At 33.2% G+C, this 24400-nt stretch overlaps 1 protein-coding gene across 1 annotated transcript; it reads left to right on the top strand.

Annotated features, from left to right (window-relative positions):
- Nucleotides 1–4101: 4101 nt before the first annotated feature.
- LOC134239646 (probable serine/threonine-protein kinase pats1) lies at nt 4102–19483 on the top strand (the record flags this gene model as incomplete). The annotated part of the gene is made up of 5 exons (XM_062721818.1): nt 4102–4596; nt 5014–5274; nt 15423–15641; nt 17521–17642; nt 18023–19483. Coding segments are annotated over 5 exons (2336 nt in total), but the record flags the coding sequence as incomplete, so codon positions are not given.
- Nucleotides 19484–24400: the final 4917 nt, after the last annotated feature.

Below are 24400 nucleotides of genomic sequence, written 5' to 3' on the forward strand. Positions count from 1 at the left end.
AATGTTAAATATCGGGTGACCTTTGGTCCCCGTAATGATCATAGGCGTAGTCACAGGGGGGGGGGGGGCAGCGGGGGCCCTAGCCCCCCCCCTTTTAGATGTGGGGGGGCAAGAATCTGTCTGTGCCCCCCCCCCCACTTTTTAAAAAAGAACAAAATCACAGCTATTATCCCCAACATCACCTTTACTGTAGGAAATATTCATTGAATGGATCCCCCCACTGGATTTGAAAGTAACTTGCCTTTGAAAAAGTTGGCCTCTACCCTCCCCCCCCCCCCCCCAAACGGTTTGGGGAACTTTCCCTTTTTTTTTTTTTTTTTTTGCTTGTCAAAGAATTTCTGGAGTTGAGCATTTAAGTTTGTGACTCTGATATCGTTATACTGTTGAGTCAGATTGTTAAATTTTAACATGTAATAAAATATAAATATTTTCAATAATGTTCTCATGGGTACGGTTTATATGTTGCTGATGTGTAAATCACATGGAAGGTTTTTTTTTTTTTGAAGTGCGGCTAGTAGTATAACTTATAGAGCTTTTTCATATTGTAATGTCCATTGCATTTTCTTCATATTTCCTGCATTGTGTTTGATTTGGTATATTAAACAATTTATTATACCTCATTATAAATATTCTAGACAACGCGTTATCTGATTGGTTCTAAGTTTTCACGTGATCGGGCCGTAAAGCTTCATATTTCCCGGTCGTCGGCACGCTTTCATCATATTCCACCTCTTCGGAACACCTAGTGTATTTTGCTGCAATACAGTTCTCGTTCGTTGAACGAAAAATCCCGAGAGATGTAGACGTCACAATAGCCTGGTTTACATCCCAAACTGATGATAATGTTTTATAGTAACTTTACGTAAAAAATGAAAGTGAATTTGAGAGCGGTGCCGAATTTGAAAGTTTATGTTAATTTCAGCATGTTCAAAGGCTTTCCTTGTTTCGGTATAATAAACAATTCATTGATTGCATGAATGTTCGGGAAACATGAAGACTTATTCAGCCAAGAAATATCATATTCCCCTCGGGCGAAGCCCTCGGGGAATATGATTTTTCTTGGCTGAATAAGTCTTCATATTTCCCTCACTATCATGCAATGCCCCCCCCATACCTCCCATCAAAAAGGATGCTACGTCACTAAGATTATTTCTAGATTCCGTGAGTTGTGGTACTTTTAAAGTGAAAATCAAGGAAGAGAAGTTTGATTATTCTTCATTTGAAATATCCTGTGCACCTGTTAGAAGTATAATAACTTACATGTATTAGATTTGATGGCAGAAATCAAGCCTCGAAAGGAAAAAAAAAACATGGACATTTTATTTTCAAGGATAAACGGATAGTATGTTAGAGAGGCGTGCACCTTACCCGCCATTTGTAAAAGAAAAAGAAATTTCTCATCCATCTCATTTAATTAAAACCTTTATCCTTGCAATATGGGGTTAAATAGTCTGATATGTGAAGTACGTAACAGATTTTTTAACAGTAAGAGGTTTATCATCCAAATTAAAAGTCTGAAACCAATTTGCATCGATGAACTTATTGATGAAAGATATGTCTTTTCTTTATTGACCAGACTCAGTTATCACATAATGAGAAAGGTCTGATCTTTTTAAAATGGAAAATTCACAAGGAAATAAATAAAGAAAGGATTTATCTGATCATACAAAGAGCATTTATAACAAAGGTAAAAATACAACAGATGAAAGACAAAATCTACATGTACGAGTTCTTGTCATCCACGAGTGAGTTGTCATTCTTTGACTAGTATAGTAGCACTGCACGATTTGTGACACTTACCAAGTTGTATAAAAAGTTATACTTAATTCTACTTTTTCAATGCAAATTTAAGAATGCCCAAATTTATGGTCCCTATCCACATATTAAATTATTTGAAGATTTATTTACCGGTAAAGTCAAAAAGGCATACTAGTACAGATTGTCCCAGAATACATGATACCAAATGCATTGTTGAATCATGTAAAGTTTGACCTTAAAAAGATATACATTAATGTTTGCAGTACTGTACTTTGATTCAATTCAGACCCATACAAGTTTAATTGATGAAAAGCATCAAATCGATTGCAAACAAAATTAAGCATTAAAAAAATATTTTACAATTTTTAAAAGCGTCCATGCAAGAAAAGCACAAAAAGTTATTAAAAGGTGAAATAGTCGGATCATTTATTTCAGTTTTCAAAGCAAAATAAATAACTTTAAAAAATTAAAGTAAACATTTACTGCATTTGCTCATAAATAGATTCATCGATGTAAAAAATACCCATGATCATTCATGAATGATAAGAATTAATTGTATTTAAAATGAAGATGTAGTACTGTCAAAATGAACCACCTGCTGATACCCTCTTCACGTAATAATGCAATGGTAGAATAGACTATGCTGCAAGCCGCGGTTCAGAATGTAGAAAATATATCTTTGTGTCATTTGCAGCTGTAGAACATATCCAAAACAATTTTTACTATCGATTGATTGTATATTGTTTAACGTCCCTCTTGAGAATTTTTCACTCATATGGAGACGTCACCGTATGCCGGTGAAGGGCTTCAAATTTAGACCTATACTCGGCACTCAGGGCCATTGAGCAGTGAGGGTTCTTTATCGTGCCAGCGCCTACCGTGACACGGGACCTACGTTTTTAAGGTCATATCCGAAAGTCCGTGACTTTCACTTCTACTGCCGAGCGCTTGGCGAAGGAACAGTCGCTACCTATTTTTAGCTCACCTGAGCCGAAGGCTCAAGTGAGCTTTTCTGATCACATTTTGTCCGTCGTCCGTCCGTCCGTCTGTCTAGCTGTCCGTCTATCCGTCCGTCTGTAAACTTTTCACATTTTCGACTTCTTCTCAAGAACCACTGGGCCAATTTTGATCAAACTTGGTACAAAGCATCCTTAGGGGAAGGGGAATTGAAATTGTTAACATGAAGGGACATATCCCCTCGCAAGGGGAGATAATCAAGAAAAGACAAAAATAGGAATGGGTCATTAAAAAATCTTCTTCTGAAGAACCACTGGGCCAGTAAAGCTGAAACTTATGTGGAAGCATCCTGGGGTAGTGTAGATTCTAAATGTTCACATCATGACCCCCTGGGGAAGGGCGGGGCCACGATGGGGAATCAAATTTTTATATAGAAATATATAGGAAACATCTTTGAAAATCTTCTTCTCAAGAACCACTGGGCCAGAAAAGCTGAAACTTATGTGGAAGCATCCTGGTATAGTGTAGATTCTAAATTGTTCACATCATGACCCCTGGGGGAAGGGCGGGGCCACAATGGGGAATCAAAGTTTTATATAGAAATATATAGGAAAAATCTTTGAAAATCTTCTTCTCAAGAACCAGTGGGCCAGAAAAGCTGAAACTTATGTGGAAGCATCCAGGTATAATGTAGATTCTAAATTGTTCAAATAATGACCCCCGGGGGAAGGGCGGGGCCACAATGGGGAATCAAAGTTTTATATAGAAATATATAGGAAAAATCTTTGAAAATCTTTTTCTCAAGAACCATTGGGGCAGAAAAAGTGAAGCTTATGTGGAAGCATTCTGGGGTAGTGTAAATTCTAAATTATAGGAATCATGACCAACAAGGGGAAGGGTGGGGCCATTAAAGGGAATCAAATATTTACATAGAAATATATAGGAAAAATCTTTGAAAATCTTCTTCTCAGGAACCACTGGGCCAAAAAAGCTGAAACATATGTGCCCATGGAAGGATCATGGGGTAGTGTAGATTTCAAGATGTCTAAATTATGATGAGTGGGGTAGGGTGGGGATGAATTATGTATAACAAGGGGGAAATCTGGTAAAGAACAGAATGGTCAAAGCTTCTCAGGTGAGCGATGTGGCCCATGGGCCTCTTGTTACGTCTTAGGTTTGACGCGGCGCGTTGACGCGGCGCTTTTTATGAAGGCAATCCTAAAAAGACTCTGTTTTATTAAAATTGTGTTTTTCGTCTAAAAATGAAGAACGTATAAAGTAGAATTGTCTATATAAGAAAAGTATACCTTGATAAATCTATGAATACGCAGGCCTGTAATCGGTTATACATGTAATCCTTTAACTCTTTGATTTCATTCATTTTAGGCAAGTATCAGGAATATACAGAAGTCGACAGAAGTATTATTTACAGTTTACTGTTGTGTGACAAGTACACTGCTACTGTAAATAGGGAGGCGTTCAAGTCAATATTGATAAAGATACGAGAACTGTATTACCAAAGGATTTCTGCGTCTGATGATGTTGATGTGACATCCCTTCAAGATGATGTCAAGGAAACCCAGAATGGTGAGATAACGTTTAAATCAGACGACATCAGACATGACGCCATGTACGCCTTTGTTACGGAGTGTCTGGTAGAGGACAGTGATCTGGAGTTTTTCCTGACCACAGCGTCACGTGACGTGATATCAGAATACTGCCGGTCCTGGGATTATAAGAGGAGTGAGGGAGAGAGATGTCTGTATATACCGGACAGACCGGAGAAGATGTACGACCTGTTCATAGACAGTCTACAGCTGGACATCATCATACACTGTACCATGTCTGACGGGGAGATTCATGACAGGATCAGTGAACATTGTAAGTATTGATCATGTCTCTGTCATTTAATTATTAATGATTGATGGATAAAGAAACTGAATATTCATTATTAATCTAAGATTCAGAAATCAAGTATTTTTCAAACAAGAATTTCTAATGATTGTACAGTATTGTAATAAAAATTATAAAATTCTGTAATATAATCTATTGCATGGTGAGAAAAGAAGATAAAACGTACAAATTTTAATGAGCTTGAAATGTTTGAATCTTAGCTTTTGAATCGATGCATGATCGAGCATGTTTATTCATCTTATTCTTCTACAACATTAAAATATTGTGTATGTTTATAAACACATGATAAAGAAAGGAAAGAAATAATTTGAATAGATATTTTTTTCTTCAATGTATGTGAAGATCTATTTGGAGTATTTACATAAATATTTATTATATGGACAGTGAAAGTACCACGTGAAATATTGGAATGGGACCAGAAAGCCAGGGTGCGGTACGTTCAGTACACCGAGAGAGGGGGAGTACAGGAAGTCCATCACGCCCGGGGGATGATTGTGGGATGTGCTGGGGCGGGGAAAACAACATTACTCAATCGACTACTCAAGCGAAGTAAGAAGGAAATAAAAAAGTTAAAATCAACGAAAGGACTTGAGGTTCACGAGGAAATATTTGAAATCCGTGAAAAGCGAGGAACATTAATAAAAGGTAGGAATACAAAAGAAATAAATTTAACAATTTAAATTCAAAATTACATGGGTCTATGGATGCAGTTATTTTTTTCTTTCATTTTAAGCTTTTTACATTTTTTTATTTGAAATTCCTGAAAATTGATAATGTTAAAAATCAGTCCACTGAAAAACCATGATCATGAGTGGCACAATGATCATGAGTGGCACATCGCATGTCATTGATTTTAATTATACAGTCAATTCTCGAATTATCGCCATTCGATTCATCGCCATTCTCGCAATACCGCCATGATTTCCCAAGAACGTTTTTCCTGCTATATAAAATTCCCTTTATAACGCCAAATTCGCATACCGCCATCCCCCACCCTGTTTTCACAACAAACGTCCATTTTTAAGTGTCAACTATCTCGATATACCGCCACAGGTGCGCATGGTCAGTGAAGCGCGGCTAATTGGTTGACACTATTATCCCTGTTGTAAAGCATGCAAAGGCAGACAAGGTACAGTCAAACTTGTCTTAGCGGCCACCCGAAATCAACGGCCACTCGCGATCAGCGGCCACTTTCAGTTCCCCCCGACAATTTTCACTATATATTTTAACTGGAATAAACGGCCACCTGTGTAACGCGGCCAGCGGCCACTCAAATTCCCCACCCACAATCCTATTAACACTGTATTAGGCGGCCATTTCGTCACTTGCTGTGATTCTATTATGTCTTTTAAACTCAATCGCTTGGGTAATCATATCCCGATAGCCAATTTAACCTAGCTATTAATGCAATTAAACAAATTACTATTAGATACACTGAACTCTGTTTGCATTTTTGAAAAAAATCTGTTAGATCAATTTGTAATTATTTCTCAAGATCGCCGATTGAAAAATAAAAATAATTTAAATAAAATTGATGCTTTCCTCTATCTAAAGAAATTCACACCTTTTGAATTTTGATTCCATGTAGAAGCCCTAATTGCTTCTCTTGTGAAAACAAAGTGCTTCATCTGGCATGATTATCTCGTGAATTTCTCTATCAACAGACGATCGATAGGGATTAGTCACGCTCTACTGCATATGACACCTGTGTTATGGAAAGATTTTCAACTGCGTCTGCACTCAATACATCTCTCTGGTCAACTGGTTAATTTTATTTCAGTGTCTTATGTTACGTAGAAATTCTGATAGCTTTATAAACAATAAAATTTACCAAACTTTAAAAACTTCAGCAAATAAGTTAATTGCCGATGAATTAATGGGGGGGGGGGGTTACACTGCTGACCATTTTTGAACATATGCAAGTGAAATTTTTATTGACATATTCTACCGATACTTAAATTTCTATGATTTATTTTATTTACTAATAAACTGTATTTTTGTGTATTTTTTTTTTTTATAAAAAAGGATAATAGTCAGGCACTGTATGTATTTCTTGTTTAACTAATATGTAGGAACAGAAACATGCACAAAACCTTAAAAAATTCTAACTCTTTAATAGTTTTTTGAATGAGCTTTAATTTTTAAATATACACATAAAGAGCCTTTGTTAAATTGACCTGTTTTATTATTTTATTAATTTAACTGTAGCACTGAATGTTGTTTATTCATTGCCCGAATGTCTTTTTCGAGGGCAAACTGGAATAAGAGGCCACCTGTCTTAAGTGGCCAGTTTCCAGACTTCCCAAAGGTGGCCTCTTAAAACAAGTTTGACTGTACATGCAATTAAGTAATTAAACAAGAACTAAATAAACAGAGATTTTAACATGAACTGTTATAATAATTTTGTTTTCTGTTTAATAAAAATCATTTAGTCACCGCTTTGCCACGAAAGCGGTCGTTGTTAAAGTCCGCCGATAACTATATAATTTAGATGATCTCTGCTTTAAAAATTGCGAAGTTTTCTGAAAAAAAAATAATACGGTATGAATTGTGAATGTTTAATTAACAATGTTGCCATAAACAATAAATTTATTCAAGAATTCATTTTACTTACTATCGACAATATATCACGACGATCGACACAGCATTTTTTTTTTCAATAGCAGAACTGCAGATTTAAATGCACACCCATGAACTTTTCTTTATTTCATAACTGCACATTTTGTTTTAGCGTATCCGTACATTAAAAAATTACATGAAGTATTTTCAATCAGAAATATGTTTTAATTATATACATGTACATGTAATAATATGAATAGAAACGCTAAATAGTATTTCTAAGAACGGTAACTCTACTTCTTGTTTTCCAGAGGATGGGAAATTCAATTCATCGCCAAATTCGTTATACCGCCATGATTTCTAAATTACAAAAGGTGGCGGTTTATCGAGAATTAACTGTATTTTTGCATGCGAACTAATTAAAACACGTAATTACACCTAACATCATCATTATTCTCCACCATGAATATGGCTGAGGCATATAGTTTTTGTTGTCTGTCTTCCGGCCTCGTGTCCTTCCTTCCTTCCGTCTGTCCTTCCATCACACTTTGTGTTTAGCTCTGTTCAAAGCTCAGTTTCAAAGAAATTATCCAAGATGTTTTCATCAAACTTCGTATGCTGATAGATACATGTACTGAAGAGAGATCTGCAATGGTATCAACATTTTTTTACCTTTCCTTTGACATTAACCTCGCTTTTCTTAAATTAATGTTTAGCGCAGTTTTAAACATACCATTCAAGATATTGTTATCAAACATCACATGTTGGATACATACTGATGAGAGCTATTCAACTGCATTACCATTTTTGACCTAGACATTTCCTTTGACCATGAATTATCTTAAATTTGTGTTTAGCTCAGTTTTACCATTCAAGATATTTTTTTATCAAACTTCATATGCTGTTACATACTGATGAAAGTAAATTCAACTGCATCAACATTTTTGGCCTTGACCTTTCTTTTGACTTTTGACCTTACTTTTTCTTAATCAGTGTCAAACTTCATTTGCTGATACATACTGATGTAAGCAATTGAACACTGTTAACATACTTGACCATTATCTTTTATTTGACATTGACCTCACTTTTATTAAATTGTATTTAAGTCAGTTCTAATAAAAAAAAATCATTTTAATTATATTTATCAAACTTCATATGTAGATACATATTGATGAGAGATATGCAACTGCATCAACATTTTTTACCTTGACCTTTCTTTTGACCATGACCTTACTTTTCCCATTCAGTGTCAAACTTGATACGCTGATACATACTGATGTAAGCAATTCATCTGCATCAATATATTTAGAACCTTGATGTTTATATGACCTTGACCTCACTTTTATCAAATTGTGTTTAAGTCAATTTTAATTAAAGAAATCATTCTTGATATTTTTTATCAAACTTCATATGTTGATACATATTGATGAGAGATATGCAACTGCATCAACGTTTTTTTTTTTACTTTGATATTTCCTTTGACATTGACCCCACTTTTCCTAGATTAGTGTCAACGTCATAAGCTGATATGCAGATTGATGTAAACAAGATAACTATTTCACTATTCAGGATATACATGTACTGAATACTACTGATAAAATTTCTTACACAAATATAAATTTTCATGTTGCATGGGGGGCATACATATCCTTTGGACATATTTCTAGTTTTTGTAGTCTTCCTGTATTCCTAATTTCTGTAAATACTTAATTCTAAGTGCATAAAAACATTAAGTGCAAAAAATACTACTCCAAAAAAAAAAAATAAATAAATGTTTTGATCAATGAAGAATATGGAGATAACGAACAGTATTCAATCTCAAAGTCCATAAAACAATACAAAACAAGAGTAAAGCAAACACAGATCTCCAAAACATCAGAGGTGGGATCAGGTGCGATTGCAAAAACCTTTGTCTTTTATTATATTCATAAATAACATGATTTTTGCATGTCTCTGATGAGACTTTAATTTATCTTTTGAATTCAATATCCGATTTTCACTAGGTTCTAATATCCAAAACATTCAATGACGAAAAATTCTCCTCATGTATATTATGAATACAAAGTTAAAACTATTGAATCAATCAATAAAGTTGATGGAAACATGTATATTGAGATAAAGAGTCATGTTGAGCTATTTCTTTTATACTTTCCCAAATTAAACAGATCCGGAATTATATACAGAAGAAAATCATCATATGTTATCGTTAAATTTGGCTCTTTTCTTATATGGTTTTAAGATTACATTTATTTTTACATGTACATGTATATATGTCGCATAGGTGATATTTGTCTTTACTTTGATTAGGTAATAAATTTTGCATTTATTTTGATTGAGATCGATTTTAATTTAATCGGAATTGGTTTATACTTTCAAATCTAAGTAAAATTATCATTATTCTTTACATAACTGGTATGACGTTGAAAACTTTCAATAAATAACTTAAAACAAAAAACAACCAGAAATCTTTAAGTATAGTAAAACGTATGAGAGAGAAACAATTTTCAAACTTTTGAAAAATCAAAATAACACCCCTTCCTTTTCTTAAGATAAGTGATATGCTTTAAGTCTGTGGTATTTTACAATCATCTCTCTATTTTTTTTCTTAAAGATCCATTTCTCTTTTATAACATTTATCAAAACCGAAAATATTTAAAACGTCATTATCTCAGGTCCTGAATTAGAAGTGACCTTATCATAAAAAAGTTATCGAACCAGGTCAATTATTTATCATACCGATTATTTGTAAGAATATTGAGCTTTATTTTTTTTAAAGTGCGTTAATATGATCGATACTAACACACTTTGCAACGAAGTTTAAATTTTCACAAAGTGCGTTAGTTTGCTTTCAAATTAGTGCAATTTGAGAAAAATTTTCAAAGTTCGTAGTTTTTCAAAATGCAATGTAACACAGCCCCTCCTTCTAGAATCACATGGTCATATCTTGAAAAAAATTAAATGTCTTCTATGACTTTTAACAGTCTTCTGAAGATTTTATTATAGGCTGTAAACTCATATCAATATTAATTTCAACCAAAATGTATTTGGAAATTGAAATAATTTGTCTTTTGTTGTTGGTATCCAGTGAAAGGTATTACAACAAAGAATACATATAGAGAGTATAAAAGTCCTTATACCTACAAATTAAAAGATAAAGCCAAAGAAAATGTTAGAATTTTGTGTAAAAGTGGGTCAAAATATCTCAAAGTATCTCAAGAGAGGATTTGTCACAAGGAACACACATTTAGAAGTCATACGTGTAGCTCCTGACCACGAAATGAAAAGTGATGGGGCAAGGAGGAAGTTTTTGTGGACAAACAGACAAAGAGACAGACAGGCGAACGAACGGACACGACAAAAACTATATTCCCCGAAACTTCGTTTACGGGGGCATAAAAAGTAAGTTTCAGCATACAATTTTTTTATTATAATGGAGCACAAAAATAATAGTACGATAAAAATATAGGGAAGGCGGTGTCTTGACGGTATCATGATATCACTTTTAGCTCACCTGAGCTAAAAGCTCAAGTGAGCTTTTGTGATCAGCCGTTGTCCATCTTCTGCCGTACGTACGTCCCTATATCCGTCCGTCTGTAAACTTTAAAGGTTTTCAACTTCTACTCAGGATCCACTTGGCCAATTCTAACCATGCAAACCTGATACTAAGCGTCCTTAAGGTGAAGGGAAGTATAAATTGATAAATTAAAGGGCTCTTACAAGGGGGTTAATAAAAAAGACATACATAGGATGGGGTCATTAAAAATATTTTCTAAAGCACTGGTTCACAAAAGATGAAACTTTTTGTCGAAACATTCCAGGATATTGTAAATTCTAAATTGTTTATATCATGGCCCATTGGGTGAAGGGCTAGGCCACAATAGGGAATCCAATTATAAATTGTTATACATTTGTATATTGGCAAAGTCTTTAAAATATCTTCTCAAGGAGCACTGGACCACAACAACTGCAAATATGTGGAAGCATCCTGGGGTAGTCAAAATTCCTCATTCTCCATATTATGACTCGTATGGGGTCAAACTCCAAAAATAAAGGTCAAAAGGTCAAAATTGTTTGTATCCAAAGAAAGATCTTGTCACAAAGAATACACTTGTGAAATAAAACAGGCCTAGTGCTAACTGGTCAAAATATTTGATTAAGTTATATATTTTTTAAGTGGGTCAAACTCTGAGGTCAAGTTCAATAGGTAAAAAAAGTCTGTAGCAATGGAAAGGTCATATCATAATAAACACTCCTTTCAAAACCTTACCCTTTACGTGGAAGAGTTATGGGCTAGGTTACTGTTGCCAACTGATTTAAAGCACTTCTCGAGCATATTGTTGCACAAAACTCTTCAAGTTTCTCCTTCACTACTGTTTCTGTCGTTGTAAGGAGTAAAGAAAGAAGCTTGGTTGAGCATTTATTGGCACCTTCTATGTATCTTGTTTGTAAGGATACTTATAAAGTTTCGGAATCCAATGTATGGTAGTTCAAATTCATTTTGGAACTTTGAGATATTAAAAATATTTAAAACCAACATATGACTTTTAAAAATTTCTTCTTTAAAAGGGAACTATAATATGGGTAGTATAAGTTAGAATACCATGTGTAGAAGTAGATTCAAGTTCTTTTAAAACATAATTTACACTGTATATAATGAACTTTACAAAGGAAGACAATGTTGATACCTGCTTTGTCAGACGGGACCAGTAGGTACTGATCTTATTTACAACTTCTGGATTATTGAATTCGGAAGGATAGATGGTTTTTTTTTATTGTACCTCAGTCTTTGAATACGTGATTTAAATATGGAACTGATATATTTAATTTATTCCGACAAAGTGTCAACGTCTTCTTTTTCATATCTGGCCAATCGCCTGGTGTAATCTTCAATAGAATCCATAATATTTATAAAATTTCGACGCCATTTGAAGCATCAGGATCCCCTATATTTTAGACCTATAAAAATCAATGATCGTTAAATATTTTCGATTTAGATTTGTGGCTGAACAACAAATACATAGAGCTGCAAAATGAGCAAAAATACATACTTTGTGATAGGTAATGATCTGTCTTGTAATGTCAGGACTTGTTAGACTTTATTTATTATAGAATGATGTGAACTGTGGAACGATTTAAGCAAGCAGATTTACATCTCCCAAATAAATTTTGTAATTCTTTCGGTGAATTGGACATAAGCATGATGCTGTCAATGACAATTAATTAAGTGCATATTAAAGGGGGGGGGGGCATGTCGTTCTACATCAAAACAGCGTTATGTGACGTAACAATAACAACGTTTAATTGTTTTACCTGTTGACTTTTGCTGCTATGATATAGGCATAACATTGTTAATAATCAATAACGTACACAATTTACAAAAAAATATATTTAAATAACAGTTTTATTTGATTTATGGAGTTTGCTAATATTGGAATTCTCTTCCTTTGGTTGATAATTCATAGCAATTTCAGTTGTGAAGAAATACGATGATATGCTGATATATAAGTGCAAAAATATAAGATAAAATTCAGCAAAGAAAGCGGCTTTAATCAGGAAAATATGTTAAATATGTTTACCATTAATTGTTTTTTTATGGATAAAAACTAAAAAAAAAAAATAAGAAACTTACTTGTACCTATTCTTATTGATTTATAGTACATGTAGATTTAATTGTATCAAGTCATTCCTAGGTTCTAATAGGTGTTGTTTGTTGACGGGAAAATGGGGAGGGGGAGGGCAGAATTTTTGGAATGAAGAAGAAAAGAATTAATCTGTTTAAATTGGTTCTAATTAAAACAAAATACTTGTTTTTCGCAAAATAGTTTTATATTCAGATGTTTGTCAGCGCTAACTTACCTTTTTAGTGCAGAGAGGTCAATATTTATTACACAGGAGTATGAAAATAAAAGAAAACGTCATATTTCTCGTTTATTTAATCATAAAGGTATACATTTTTCTTTGTTAAAATAAAGAAATGAATCATTTCTTTCAAAAAATATGAATTACAACACAAAGACTTTTTAAGAAATTACCTGTTAAGCATGTCGGAATTGTAAAAAAAAAAAATACGACAAGAAAAACGGAGTGATACTCACATTGAGCTCGCATATAATTTTTCATGAAATGTCAAAGTTTTGAAAATTTCACACAGACTTTTCGGACTTAGGTCCCCCCTTCAATGTGGGAACAAGTTTTATGCTGATTGAACTCTTAACCTAGACTTAGTGCTACATGTATATGTATATTTTTATTTTATTTCTGTTTTAATATTTTGGTATAAATACTTTCAAAAGCCCATTTTCTTTTACTTAGAAAACATTGAATTGCTGCACAGGTAAATTCCGGAAATGAAAACAAAATAATGTCGGAAATGAAATTAAAAAAAAAATATCGTCAACTTCCCTTACTTATGCAGCAATATACCTTCATCACCTGCATACGGAGTATTTATATCTCAGTTGATTCGATACGCAAGAGCATGCTCTACGTATGAACAATTTCTTAAACGAGGTAAATTATTGACAAGCAAGTTGATGAAACAAGAATATCAACAGTCTCGTTTAAAGTCATCATTTCGTAAATTCTATGGTCGATACAATGATCTTGTCAGCAAATACAATTTATCATTGAATAAAATGCTGACTGACGTTTTTCATACCAATTGTTAGTCCATTATTTATACACTGAATTGACCACGGATTTTTTCCGTTATTTCCTGATTATGACAACGAGCACACGGCGGGTGTGACCGGTCGGCAGGGGATGCTCACTCCTCCATGGCACCTGATCCCACCTCTGATGTTTTGGAGGTCCGTGTTTGCTCGGCTCTTATTTTGTATATTTGTTTAATTGACGTTGAGATTGAATACTGTTCGTTATTTCCATATCCTTCTTGGAAATGTTATGCATATTTCCGGAAATGAAATGAAGCAGCAATTTTATATCCTTTAACTGCTCCAGGCTAGTTCCTAGTCAGCTGTGTACGTTGAAGCGAGACGTGATTTCTTACATGTAGGTTTTAGTTTTCACAGTTCTGCTGCATTTAATAAACAAAGGAACTTACATGTATCATTTTTTGAAGATTAGGTATAAAAAGTAAGATTTTATGTTGGAATAGGTGGCTTTTTTTCAGCAAATAATCATTTATATACACATAGATACTTTATACATGTAAACAGTGATTACTGAATACTTGTTAGAATTAATATACGATAGGTATATTCTCTTTTTTCCCATTATAAATAAGACTTTTCCATAAATATTTGAAGGAAACAATGGAAAATTTTAAGTTCATTTCATCTTATTTCCCCGTCAATTGTATTTTCTATAATTCAGCTATTTTAATACATTTTTAAAAATTTTAATCTACTTATTCAATCATATAAAATCAATACATTAAAGTGGGTATCCTTTTGTAAAATCCACATATCGGTATAAAATCAAAATAAATCATTCTGACCATTAGCCCAAAACATATATTGTTTTTTGCAAGAGGGAATAGTTGGAATTGAGATTTTTAAAACGTGGAAATAGGTAGAAGACACCATGTATACATTGAATACACAAAGGAGCTAGTCATACACTCTGTTGTATCATAAATCTAAACAAATTCATTTTCGCCACTTTTGAAAAAAATATCACATCGCAGCTCGAGTCCTAGGTAACCCTAGCCTACACTTGTACATATAGCCGTCTCTGTTAAATCGAGCATTCAATTTGCTATTCATCCTCCTACTTTGAGAGCTTGAACCATTGTAAATGTCCTTAACAGATAAGTATAAAATTAAAGATTTTTTTGTAAATTATCAAACATTGTTGTGGTGTCACTCCCTAATATGGCAAAATATTGAAAATGCCAACTAAAAAAATGATTATTTTCTATTTTTGCTATTCAATTTTTTCTTCTCCTTTTCATTTGACATTAATGATAGTTTTAACTATTTCTTATGATTTTTCTTTTGTGTTGTAATTTTGAGTTTGTTTGACGAACGAAATCTCGGTAAGATTTAATTAACAATTAAAATATGGTCCATCAATTGCTTTTTAAGAAGATGTTTACTTCTTGTCTATTATATGGTAAATGAATAGTTAGCACATTTAAGTATAATTTCCCTTACTTGACGGTGTGGAAGTAAAAAGATAAAATTACATAGGGTGTCCTCTGGATTTGAAGCTTATCCCTTGCAATTGAAACATGGCTATTTTCTTTAATTTAAATTCATATTTTTTTTTAGCTAAGAAACATATCAAGAGATCAAATAAAGATGCCCGGAAAACGTTGAGTTTCTTTGACTTTGGGGGCCAGTGTGCGTATTACGCCTGTCACCAGATTTACTTGACCAGGAGAGCTTTCTATGTTGTTGTTGTGGACGCCTCTAAACGTCTTGACCAGAAAGTGGATAGGGAAGTGTGTGACCAGGAAGAAACTGTATTTGCAAACTGGACTTATAAAGGTATTAAATTCGTTAAAATTTGACAAATTCAGAACTGTGCAACAATATATATATCTTCAAGATGTGGTTCAAATCAGATGTGGATACTTAAAATTCCAAGGAACTTTTGAATTGTTTTAAATCACAAGATTTCATCAAAAACAACAGCTGTAAAAATACGAATTTTTAATTCATACACATAACCATTCCCCACGATAAATTAAATTTAAGGCTTTTTGAAATCATTGACAGCTGCTTTTTCAATAAAAAGGAACTTGTAAATTTGTTTACCTTGTCATTGGTCATATGCAAGATTATTTTTTGTTACAACGCATTCTATTTGTACACACAACTACTCTGAAGTTGACATCAAAAAGATGCTTTCTGACTAACAATATCTATGTGGTTTGCGGGGACCAGGTCTTCCAACTATCTTTGTGATTCCCATTGGTATCGATTGTTCCACGTTATTAGCAGACCCATTTTTTGTATTCATGTGAATTAGAGTTTGTGCTAAATCATATACTAGTACGTAAAAAGAAAAAAAAACACTTTCTGTGCCGTTAAAGCCCTTGAGTCGGATGTTCTTTTAAATTATCGGTCATTAGGTTAGGTAGGGCTGAAAAAGGCACCAATGTAATTATCCTTTGACAATTTGCAAATGAACAATACACGTCAACATTGAATCGAGAAGTAATCTTAGTGACTATATACCAGCTGTTAAAATGTCTTTTCTCTGCCCCCGTAAACGAGGTTTCGGGGGTATATATTTTTTGTTGTGTCCGTCTGTCTCTCTGTCTGTCTCTCTGTTTGCCTGTTTGCCAGCAAAAACTTTAACCTTGCCCATAACTTTTGATTTAGTGGAGGTATGACTTTCATATTTCACACGTGTTTTCCTTTTGACAAGACCTTTCTTTGGGTATCACAAAATTTGACCTTTTGACCTTGACCTTGGAGTTTGACCCACTTTTACATGAAAATTTTAAACTTTTACTATGGTCATATCTTTTGAACAGTAGAAACCAGGACATTTAATCTTCATATATGTATTTTTTGTTTAAAGACCTTTCATTGGATACCAACAACCTTAACCCTTTGACCTTGACCTTGTATATATCTGTACCTGTGAAAAAACTTTAACCTTGGTCATATTTTTTTCAACGGTAAGGGATAAGATTTTCATATTTCATATATGCAATTCTTATGAGAAATCCTTTCATTGGATACCAAGAACTTTGACTCTTTGACCTTGACCTTTGAGTTTGATCTACTTTAAAAAAGCAAATCTTTACCTTAACTTTGAAAGGGTTATGACAAGTGCTTTTATATTTTACATGTTGAATCCTTGTGACAAGACTTTTCATTTGATAACGAGATATTTGACCCTTTGACCTTGGAGTTTGACCTACTTTAAAAAAAATTAACCTTGGTCATAACTTCTGAATGGTTTGGATTAGGGCTCTCATACTCTACATAAATATTTTATGTGGCAAAACCTTTCATTGAATACTAATTACCTTGACCTTTTAACCCTGACCTTAAAATTTTTTGTACTTATTGAAAAAAAATTTAACATTTGCCTACTTTCAAATTTCACAATTTTTTTCAAGTGAGAATACCCTACTTTTGGTACCATAAGTTAATTTTGCATTTAAGAAAAGTTTAATCTTTGCTATGTTGCCATATGGGCACATCAGTGTTTCACAAACACATCTTGTTTCCTTAGACGTTGATATAGATTAAAGCGTACCTACTTTGGATAAATAAATGAAATTAAATTATAAAAACGATTATGAAATTCATTTGCAATAATCATTTGAGAAGTTACCCTTGCGGTTTTCTGATAATTTACCTGTTGGTGTGATTTAAATAATAATGAACAGTTTTTTTCTGCTTACAGATTACTTTCTTTTTTGGATGAAATCCATTCACACATATTGTCATGGACATTTATATAACGACAAAGGTAGTGACGTTATTATCATTCTAGTAGCAACACACTGGGAAAAAAGTGTTTACAAGGTACATGTAAAACAACTTCAGATAGTTTTCTTTGCAAGATATTTTTTTTTTAAATAGAAGGTCTCTGTGCATTGGTTTACATTGTTCTTAATTGGTACTTTGAGTATGTAAAGTAAATGCACATGGAGAAAAAGAGCTATTCAGAGAATTCTTACACTTTCGGGAGATTTACGTCATAAAGTGTACATTTTCGTTGTTGCATCTGAATTTAATTACCTTTCAATGATCTTTCTGTTATATTGAGGTCTAAAAACGTGAATTTTACTTGTATTATTGCACGCAAATTATGCTCAAACATTGACTTCAATACCAATTTTTACTCTTACTTTCTTAATTAAATAAGATAATTTATACATCTTTCTGACATTTTATTCTTGCAGGATAAAGCTGATTTCCTTGATAGTTTGCAGAGGGTATTGCCAGCCAATTCTTACCTTGTCCAGTACATCAGAAAAGACAGGTGTTTCTGTACAAATTTATTAAAAGACAAAATTAATGTCCTTGAACAAGCCATCGTAAAGATAGCAGCAGAGAAAACGTGGAGTGAAAATATTCCCTCAGAATGGATTTTATCTGACACATTTCAGAAACAGAAATGTAGACGTGTTATGAATCTTGAGGAAATAAAAAATCTTTTTAAGCATCTTGAAGATGAAAAACAAATACATGATTTGGCAAATGACATGTTGAGATATTACCACGATGCTGGAAAAGTTATTCATTTTGATGAAGATTATCTTAGGAGCTCTGTGATTATTGATGTCCAATGGTTTGTAAATGCATTTAAATTAATTATCACAGACAGGCATCATGTGAAGGGTATTGTTGCTGAGAGACAAGATTGGGAGGAATTCTACAAAACAGGGAATTTAAAAGATTCCCTTCTCAGTGATATATGGAAACTAGAAGATAAAAGACTTTTGGATACCATTAAAGATTCAACTTCATCAGAAATCATAAACATTGTCGAAGATTCTCGCTTTCTAATGCACCACAAAGAAGAATTATTGTTGTACTTGCAGAGATTGGGTTTGATTTCCAGTGAAGGTCAATTACATTATGTTCCTTCAATGAATAAAAGAGACTTTGGAGAAAAACAAAAAGAGATTATCAACCGGTCAAATTCAAAGTCATCAGTACTTGTGTACTTGTTCGACTTTTTGCCTTATTTTTTCTTTTATCGTTTAGTCGTGGCATTGATGCAAATCGAAAATTGGAAAGTTCTGGAAAGTGACGGCATCAGTTGTTTGTACAAAGATGCCGCTATGTTCAATCACAAAAGTCATAATATTGCCATCAGCGTTACTCCATCTACAATTCAGCTTCAAATCTTTCATTCCCTCTCTCAGACGGCAATGCTCCATGAAGTGACTTTGTCTATTCGAGAAAAAGTTGAATCCATATTGCAGAGTATTACCAGATCTTTTCACAAAAGCCTTTCTTACAAAATGGGATATCTATGCGATGGAGATGGAAATCAAATTGTAGGCAAAGAAGTAGCTCACAATTTCATTAAGGAAAGCATGTTGGGAAGTGGAAGCCAGATGGCATGCCCTAAACATCAGGTGGAGGGCTTCCACACAATAAACCCGGCCTATTTGCTGAAATACTGGAGATAAGAGCACTTTTTCCAGTTAAAACAATCTGACGAATCCTGCGTTATACATATATATTTGGCTTATATAATATGATAGACTGATCCCACCTGCAATGTTTTGGATGTCTGTGTTTGATATGTTCCTATTTTCATATTGTTTTATAGGCTTTTGAGCTTGAATAAGTACAGTTCATTATATCAGTATATTTCAGTACTCTACTTAAATATGCTGATAAATTTGTTTATTTTGTTTAAATATTCCTTATATTCGTAAACATGCATGTTTTTCAGATTTCTTGAAAATTATAATTATTGTAGCTTTGTTTGTATCTCGAATAAGTTGTTTTAGAATAAAAATGAATATTTGGAAAAAAAACATGTTTCTGTTTATATTCAAGTCTGAAAAAGGCGTGAACTATTCAAAAGTGGCTCACATGAATTTCATGTGAATTTTTAGAAAAAGAAATAGATGAAAAACATTTTTTTTATATGTAAACTTCTTGTAGTTTTGATATCACTTCCACATGAATTTACAGGATGAGCATATTGCATAAATCTTCACCTGAAAGTTCTAAAAATAATATTTGATTATCATACAAACGTATTCACGTGAAATTCACATGAAAAAAGATAATTTTTACATGAAATTCACATATTTCAGATAATTTTCATGTATAAAGACATCAGTAAATACAATTTATTGAGTCAAATGTTGACTGACGTTTTTTTGTACTAGTTAGTTTATTATTTATACTCTGAATTGACAATTAGTAAACAATTAAACAAAACATCTATTTTTTCTTCAATGTATTTATACGCAACACGTATACATGCAGGTTGACATTTGACCTTTCAGTAGTATATTTCAATATAGAGAAGTTTACATGCCACAAGAATCACGGAGAAATTAACAAGATTCACTTTTGAAGTGTTTATCATAGGGAACACAATTGGACATGGAAATATTTGTCCTTCAAAACCGACATATATAGTAGAAAGGGTGTAATTGTAGCTGATATTTATAAGTCAATATCTCTAGGTTCTAAGCATAAAAGCTAACCAGTCAAATCTATGAAACATTGAATCGGTGTGCTTACTGTTGACCGCTAGTGACCCAATGATAAAACAGCCATGTTCCAGTATAACAGGACAGTCAATGTATGTGGTCATTCTCTCCAAAAAAATAGACACCCTGTCGTCCTGTATAAACTTTTTCTGGATATCTTCTAAAAAATTAAAGATATACCATGATATACAGTGGACCCTCATTTATCTGGACGTTTTGGTTCCCAGTCAATTTGTCCGGATATGTGAAGCATCCGGATATCTGAATCACCAGTTAAACAAGACAGAATAACATTTAAAAATTTCGTTCCGATGAAAATCGTCCGGATACTGAAGCATCCGGATATCTGGCGTCCGGATATCTGAAGGTCCACTGTATTTCTTTTATATAGTGTTTTATCCGTGTATGAATTTATCCTTATATGTCTATCTTTAACGAGAAGATGCTTATTCCTAACTTGAAATAAAGATATAATGTTATTGTGATTTACCCTCAGATCTATTTCGATTCAGTGATGGTCACTGTGATAATTCCTTCGTTGTCCGATTCAGGGGTAGGAAGCTAAAAATAACTTTCTAAATCTCTTTCACATTTATTTGAAAGAAAGTTGGCACACTAGAAAAACAGTCGAGAGGAATCATTGACATGAAATATTTTCAGATTTAATTTTCCAAGCAACACGTTGTTCTTCTACATCTTATACAATCAACCCAGATACTTCTTTGGAATGGATTTCTAGATTAATGAAACTAATTAGAATGAAATTCGGTACACACATACCCATACACAAGGTCTATAAATAGCATATGCTGAATAAAGTTTCTCTCCTTGTTTGTGACGTCACAAAGTGAAAATGACGTAACAATTAGGTCACCTGTGACGAAAAATGGCTGTCTCAGTCGAACTCGTTCAACAAACGACTGTACAATTTATTGTAATATCTTAAAAATCCCTCTACAGTATCATATTATAATTTGTACACAGTTTAGTGAGATAAATGAGTTCCTATAAATTCAATTAATGATTGGATTAATCGTTTTAGTGAAGGAAGACTGCTGGTTAAATATGATACTTGTCATCTTGCCCAGTGAAAGCAAGTTTGAAAAGATATGTATTTTTAATTATGCGATTTGCTATAAGAGACCTCCAATTAACACTTTGAAAAATAGTTGAATATTTGAACAATGATATAAGTATTAAATACCTAAGATATCGTTTACTTTAAATTTTAAACATATTAGATATGATAAAAAGGATGCAACCATTCTCTATCCACCTTGAATAAAGGTCTCTCCTGAGACAGAAGATTTGTGTTTTAATGGTCGCCATGCTTATTTTTGGAAAGGATGTTATTATCCACCAATTCTGTTGCCGAGATTTGACCATTTCTGACAAATGAACTGTTCTTGTCATAAAAATTAACTCACATGGAAAGAAATATAAAACTCGGAAAAATCTTTTTGTGACAGAACGCTACGGAGGGGGTCACGTGACCGACAATATCACGTGATTCTCGCATGCGCAGAACGGTTGTTGATGTGCATTAAAATCGGGGATGATTAATTAAGGAATGACTCTAATTCTTGGCCAGATTATTTGACAAAACCTGCTTCGCGGATTATTAAGCGTAAACTGACCCAAACCATATTATACTCGATAATCTGGCCAAGAATTAGAGTCATTCCTTATAATTTAATTTTAAAATAATTAAACAACTGGGGGTGTAAAATTGTGTGTTTTTATGAGTTCAAATTTACCGCGCAATAATACAACCGTAGTAACGGAAGTGATGGGAAGCGAGGGGAGGTAAAAACTGATAAATAGATCTAGCAGCCGTGATGCTTGTTTACACGAGGTAAGATCGAGCTACTGTTTGAAGTTAAAGGTACATTTATTAAATCTGGAATTTTCCATGAATCCCAAGGACTGGAAATGAGGGGATTGATGGATACAGATGATTCAGCTGGTTGTCAAGGGGGTGTGTCCCCATACCAAACCAGATTATACAAAATGTTATGCGTTCCTTTTTGGAAATCAACCAATGAGAGGCAAGAATACAAACAAAATTAAATTATTTTAAATATAATCAACATTAAAACCAAATATTGTTTCTTGTATGGAAGTTATTCAATTAGTTTGCGAACTTTTTGATCACCCCTCGTAATCTGGCATTTGATTGTTTAAAACCTTAAATAGAAAAATGACCAGTCTAAACATAAAAAAATCCTTGATTGGCATCCAGTTTAAACAGGAAAATAAAAAGGTAGTAGGAATTAAAATATCTCGAATATTTAAGAGTATCCTAGCTGCCCTATTTTGAAGTTCGTACAACTTTTCTAAAAACATTTGATTTTTCACATTGCACCAAACAGTGGAACAGTAAGTAAAATGCGAAAATACAATACTATCAAAATCCTTAATTAAAGCATTCGGTGGCGTAAAATAAATCACTCTCTTAAGCACAGCAAGTTTTCTTACAATTTTCTTTGAAATAAAGTCAACATGAACATCCCAAGTTAGGTATTATCAATATAAACACAAAGTAATTTGGCCTGCTTCACAAATTCAATTTGAACATAATTAAAATTTATGATAAGATTTCTACATTTTTGCAACCTTTTGGATGTGCCAATAAGCATGCACTGCGTTTTTTTTTTGGAGATTTATACTGAGCTTATTTTTTTATCGTCCATTGAATTCCTAAATCTAGATCTTCTTGAAGTTTTTTCTCAAAAACGTCTATGCATTTATCGCTTACATCCTGCGAGGTGTCATCTGCGTACATTGTGACTGACGAGTGTTTAAGACATTTTGAGTAGTCATTAATATATAAAATAAAAAATAACGGTCCTACAATTGACCCTTGAGGGACACCTAAGGATATTTCTTTTTCTCATAAAAACATGACGCTCAATAATTTTGCTAATGACTGGCAAAATAGATACGGGTCTGTAATTGTTTACTAGATTTTCATCACCAGCTTTGTACAATGGAACTATACTCTTGCTCTTTTCCATGCATCAACAAATGTACACGATGATATCGATTCATTAAAAATAAAATGTAATATATCACCTATATGATTAAAAGACATGTTTTTAAGTTTTACATACAAACTATCAATACCCGTGGCTTTCAAAGATGACATTTTAACAATTTCATTTGCAATAAATTCAATCGTGATTTCTTGAATTCTAAATGAACCTGGCGGTTTAAGTTGTTCTACTTCCGGTAAAGAGGAATCAAACTGTTTCCCTATTTTATATCCAATGCTACAGAAAAAATCATTGAAATAGTTAGCCATAGATTCAAAAGATGTTAAAGTTCCACTCTCCGTTTGTAATTGTGTACATGTTGAAGAATTTTGCTTTGATGGTAGAAATTGTTTTATTCTAGACCACATATCTTATTTCGATTGGTACATTGATCCATTGCTTCTTCTACAAAGTCCCGTTTCGCATCTCTGATCTTGAGAGTAACACGGTTTCGACTGGCCTTATAAAGATCCCAGTCCTCCGCTGATTTCGTTTGTAGTGCTTTTTCGTGTAGATAATCGCGATTGTGCATTTCAGTTAAAATTTCATCATTTATCCATTCCTCTGACTTAACATTTATCCGCCGTTGTTTAAAAGGTAAATGCTTGTCAATGACTTTGAAAAATTTTGCATTAAAAACATCCCACATTTGATATACTTCACCACACTTCTTATTTTCATTCTAATCAACCTCACCGAGATCTTTGTGAAATTGGCCTTCATCGAAATCCCGAAAACTACGAAATTTTATGTTAACATGACTGTTTGTGCCGCTCTTTATTTTTCCTCGAACAGCATAGATTAAATGATGATCGCTTATACCCATATGTATTACGCCAGATTTGCATATATCCTTAGGCTCAGACACATATATATGATCAATGAGGGTGCTGGAGTCTTTTGTTACTCTAGTGGCCTCTTTAATTATTTGAGACAGTCCCTGCGTTTTCATAATATTTTTAAGATTTGAGTTTCTATTTTCGTCCACATTAAAATCACCCATGAATATAACGTTGTTATTAGAAGTTGTTGTCGCCTCTACATATTTCTCAAAATGTTC

The sequence above is a fragment of the Saccostrea cucullata genome, unplaced genomic scaffold (assembly GCF_032062105.1).
Source record: "Saccostrea cucullata isolate Sc308-1 unplaced genomic scaffold, CSIRO_AGI_Scuc_v1 ctg10121, whole genome shotgun sequence".
In the NCBI taxonomy this organism is placed as follows: domain Eukaryota; kingdom Metazoa; phylum Mollusca; class Bivalvia; order Ostreida; family Ostreidae; genus Saccostrea; species Saccostrea cuccullata.